The sequence below is a fragment of the Priapulus caudatus genome, unplaced genomic scaffold, assembly GCF_000485595.1.
Source record: "Priapulus caudatus unplaced genomic scaffold, Priapulus_caudatus-5.0.1 Scaffold143, whole genome shotgun sequence".
NCBI classification, from domain to species: Eukaryota; Metazoa; Priapulida; class Priapulimorpha; order Priapulimorphida; family Priapulidae; genus Priapulus; species Priapulus caudatus.
Genome location: NW_014577204.1, coordinates 110,435 through 115,249, shown reverse-complemented (window position 1 = coordinate 115,249; position 4,815 = coordinate 110,435). Strand labels below are relative to the sequence as shown.

The following is a 4,815-nucleotide window of genomic DNA, read 5'->3' as shown; positions in this document are numbered from 1 at the left end:
CCTCGAGACATTAAGATACGGCTACCGTAACCGTAGCCACTGCCTTTTTTTTATTGAGACGTTTCAAGTGCCTGTGGTTTGGGGCTCTCTGTTTGAGTGGCATTTACGTCGTTATTAGTCGATAGAGAATACATAAACATTAGGACTTTGGAAGTAAATACAATTTGTGTTTATTTACAATCATTTTCTATTTTAAACGTCCTAATCGTGCGTGCCAGTGTGCAGTGGAACAGAGGAAGTTGTTTTCCTTCTGACATGTACGGGTATACACAAATTTACTTTGCACACGTAACACAATCTCACATGACATAACACATCCTGCCAATGATTCTCATTCTTGGTTAAATATGTGTGTTTCTGTATACTTACAGTATAATAGGATAGCAAACCGGTGCCCTCGTCTAACACAAACCACCGGTATTGCCATCCTTTCATAACATTCGTCCACTTGCTCAGTGGTCCTTCCATCATGATCGCGGCCACTTGTGCTGACGTCACCATTTAATGCGCTCGAAAGTCTCTGACCAATGAACAAGTTTAGTACGAAAACTTTATGCGCCAATCAAAACCGCGGTATATTTGAAAGTCAATGTGTTTCCGTGTCTTTTGCGATTGTATGGATTGTATGATTGTATCAATGTATGGGTTTTCATGTGTGTGCAATAATAATGTTTATTTTAACCAAATTAAGGTAACGAAGTTTACTACTAAACATGTCTACAGAAAGGAGACGCCGACTACCACCCAGCGGACCTTACAGAGCCACTAAATTGGTAAGGAATCATATTTATACAGACCAGTGGCGATTGCTAACTCTGCGCTACTGCGTTAGGTACTGATTTTTACTGTATCATTGTACTTTGTACTACTACTTGTACTGTATCATGTATGTTGTAAAATGAGTATAGTACTGTATTTTAGATTTTACATGGTACTCTGTTAAGAGCTAAAAAAGAACGTACGTCATGTACACGTGAAATACAAGTCGAGTATCATCATGAGTATGCAGTGATGTTCACATTCCATTCGTCTTCTTAATCTTAGTTAGACTCTTACTCTTAGTCTTACTCTTAGTGACTACTCTAACTTAGTAAAATACTACTCTGACTTACTCTGACTTACTAGAGCAGTAGACTACGTAGACTACTCTGACTACTCTGACTTAGTAGACTACTCTGACTTACTCTAAGTTAGTCAAGATTAGTCTTAGATGTCCTAAAACTCCTATCCCCCAAACACAGTTGAACATTGTTGATACTAGTTCACTTCTACTTTCTAGCATATTCAGTTTAGGGCAACCGATTTCAAAAGATAGGCTGAAGCACAAAAATTTGATATATTGTTCTAGATTAAAGATGATTATTGTAAACGATCGCTTATTGAGATTTTGTGATTAAATTTACAATTTTAAGATAAAATTTTGCATTGTCATTACACGTTGTCTCACATTCACAGTGGAACGATGTGGTTCGTAGTTTTCGAGCCTCGATGCCGCTGAAGAAGCACAGGAGAAGCATGCGTTACTATGACAACTGTTTCACACCGAGTGATGCTGTGGAGTGGCTCCATGGTCATCTTCAGGAGAATCCCATATTTGGTCGTGACGTAACAAGGTTAGATAGCTAACAGCAGGCGTCTGCCCAATCTTCATCACGTCATCGTGCTCATTGCCATGATAATTAAATTTGCTTGTCATGCGTTATAAGTGAGAAGTGTAAATCATTCTTATTACGATTTTTAGGCCAGAACACGAGTAGCATTAATCGATGGAGAATAAGTTCCATAACTTTTACTATTTAGATGGAAAGTTTTATTAGATTGTTAAAAAGTACAAACTTCTGGTGACAAGTGACTTTTTTCCCCGATAGAAGATGGCAAAGCATGTATAATGTCATCTAATATCTGCATGTAATTTCTCTAAGAGAAAGAAAATATGGAGTATGCTACACAGCAGTTTGACCAATATATATGTAACCATGTAGTTCTTATCAACCCCATATTCTTCTGTTTTCTAGACAACAGATAACCCAGCTATTAGAGAAGTTTTATAAATGCGGTGTGTTTGAAGATGTCAGAGGTGCCAAACACAATAAGGACTTCAGCGACAGTGGCCATGTTTTTAGGTATAACGAGTATTTCTCCAACAAAAGCTCAGCTGCATACGTTCAGAAAATCTTTATGTATGGGGCAATTTATGACCAGCTATTGTTATTCAAAGCAAGCTAACAAAGGGCATGTCCAACCTACAGTTGTCAGTGTATCAGCCACTGGTTGTTCAATTTGACTGCTGTGGATTTCCCCAACCCGTTTACTTATATTTACTCTGTAAAATGTTAAATTCTGCCAGTAGAGCTTTTTGAACGGGCAGTGGAAGGAATAAGCTTTAACAGCTCCACTTTTAAATCTGCAGACCACATTCCTTTCATTCCCCGCATAGTAGTGTTAATCTGGGTTTGGTCCTGCAACATGTACATGTATGCTTTCAACTATAAACTGTATAAGCCCCTCACTCTCCAGTGGGCGTGGTCCTGAGCCTAACTGGGAGTGCCTGGATGGGAGCCTCTAAATTCCAAACGTTTCTTTTAAATGTATTGTGGGGATGTCTGTGACAAATCCAAGCCTTAAACCTTTTCATGCATCACTATTAGGTTTGTCGACAACCTGTCACCTGTGAAGTTGTCCCGCACTCCTCTGAAGGTGCGGACGAACAACGTGTCCCATTTGGCACCAAATCATCTGGACTTCGGAAAGTCGAAACCGCACGTCCCGAAAAGCGACCTGCAGGAATGCCACCTGGTGGCAAAACCGTTGACACCTGCTGAAGTTGAGGACGTGTGGAAGGGAGTGACGCTGTCGAGGTAGGATGGAGTGGGTCTGGGGGTACTGTTCAATGTAGACCAATGATGTTGTATGAGGTTGGTCAAACTAGACCAGTTTATGTTCTTTACATGTGCATGCCACACATTGTTGACTTTGCAGCAATTTCTGACCAACCATAATTTTAAAAACACCCCTTTGGCAAAACCTGTTGGCTAAAGGTACCTGTCAATCACTCTAGGCAGATATACGTTAATAGATAAGAACAGTTGAGTGCTCTGATACATGGATTCCGCAATATATGTTTAGCTGTGTGCTATTCGATGCAGGCTGGAAGCGATTCTGGGAGTCAGGTCATCAGATGAGCTCTTGGACAGCGGTCTCGTTAATGTCAATCACATCGTCCACAACATGACGAAGGTCAACAAGCAGGGAATAGTGACAGACCTCGCAGTGGAAGGTAGGTGTGAGTGCGTCATCTCATGTAGCAAGCATAATTCCAGTGTTCATCTGGCTCCTGGAAAAGTTCTGGAATTTTAAATTGACATTTTCCAGGTCTGGAACGACCAGGAAATGGCTTATCGTTCCAGGAAGTCTTGGAAATTGAGCAAATTTCTATTGTGTCCACACTTTGTTAATAATAATAACGTTTTTAAAATACTGGAGCCATAGTTCTGCTTACTATCTGAGAGGCAGTAAAACTTGCTTGAGACAAAAGTTTGTTCATTAATTGTTTGCAGGTACGTGACGTGTGTCACGCGCCGGTATGTGACGTGTGTCACGCGCAGGTACGTGACGCGTGTCAAGCGCAGGTACGTGACGTCACTGACGTGTGTCACGCGCCGGTATGTGACGTATGTCACACGCAGGTATGTGACGTATATCACACGCAGGTATGTGACGTATGCCACACGCAGGTATGTGTCGTATGCCACACGCAGGTACGTGACGTATGTCACATGCAGGTACGTGACGCGTGTTGGATGCATGTACATGACGCGCATTACGTGCAGGAATGTGATATCTGTCACACTTAGGTACATTGTACGAGTCCTGTGCGCAGTGTACATGGCACATGCTTGCTGGTACGGTGAGCCAGTGGACGATGCAAGTGCATGTTGCATGTATGATATCAACTACGCTCTGTCCTTCAGGTGGTGTATTCGATCGAAGACCCGACCGCGCTCACGTACTGTGAGCAGGTGAGCAAGGAGGAGTATGAGAACCAGAAGAGCGCACTCTCACAGAGTGCCATGTCAGGTCTGCTGGACAGTATCATCAGCAACAAGCGCATGAGTGCGAAGGAGAAGAGAAAGAAACTGAAACAGGTGATCGCGTGTGCTGGTGGTTGTTGGTGACATGTATTGAGGTTTCACCAACAACCACGCAGCCAAACACGTCACGGCAAAGCAAAGCACCCACCATACAGTGTCCCAAAACAACACCAGCAACACGTCACCAGCAAACACCAACAATACATGTCAGCCAACAAGCCACCAACACCAGAATCACCAACAAACACCAATACATGTCACCAACACCCACCAGCACACGTCACCAACAAACACCAATACATGTCACCAACAACCACCAGCACGTCACCAACGAACCTCAATATATGTCACCAACAACCACCAGCACACGCGATCACCTGTTTCAGTTTCTTTCTCTTCTCCTTCGCACTCATGCGCTTGTTGCTGATGATACTGTCCAGCAGACCTGACATGGCACTCTGTGAGACTGCGCTCTTCTGGTTCTCATACTCCTCCTTGCTCACCTGCTCACAGTACGTGAGCGCGGTCGGGTCGTCGATCGAATACACCACCTGAAGGACAGAGCGTAGTTGATATCATACATGCAACATGCACTTGCATCGTCCACTGGCTCACTGTACCAGCAAGCATGTGCCATGTACACTGCGCACATGACTCGTACAATGTACCTAAGTGTGACAGATATCACATTCCTGCACGTAATGCGCGTCATGTACATGCATCC

At 43.1% G+C, this 4,815-nt stretch overlaps 2 protein-coding genes across 2 annotated transcripts in view; one reads left to right on the top strand and one right to left on the bottom strand.

Annotated features, from left to right (window-relative positions):
• The window catches only part of LOC106806134 (oxysterol-binding protein-related protein 9-like), a 16,371-nt gene extending 15,897 nt beyond the window's left edge, over window positions 1–474 (bottom strand). The window contains exon 1 of the mRNA XM_014807992.1: window positions 370–474. Coding sequence (XP_014663478.1) covers window positions 370–471 — 102 coding nt within the window. The 5' untranslated portion in view covers window positions 472–474. The remainder of the gene's footprint in view (window positions 1–369) is intronic.
• Window positions 475–642: 168 nt separating this feature from the next.
• The window catches only part of LOC106806114, a 12,108-nt gene continuing 7,935 nt past the window's right edge, over window positions 643–4,815 (top strand). Inside the window, exons 1-6 of the mRNA XM_014807967.1 lie at window positions 643–773; window positions 1,456–1,613; window positions 2,016–2,123; window positions 2,649–2,858; window positions 3,147–3,342; window positions 3,972–4,145. Coding sequence (XP_014663453.1) covers window positions 714–773; window positions 1,456–1,613; window positions 2,016–2,123; window positions 2,649–2,858; window positions 3,147–3,342; window positions 3,972–4,145 — 906 coding nt within the window. The 5' untranslated portion in view covers window positions 643–713. The remainder of the gene's footprint in view (window positions 774–1,455; window positions 1,614–2,015; window positions 2,124–2,648; window positions 2,859–3,146; window positions 3,343–3,971; window positions 4,146–4,815) is intronic.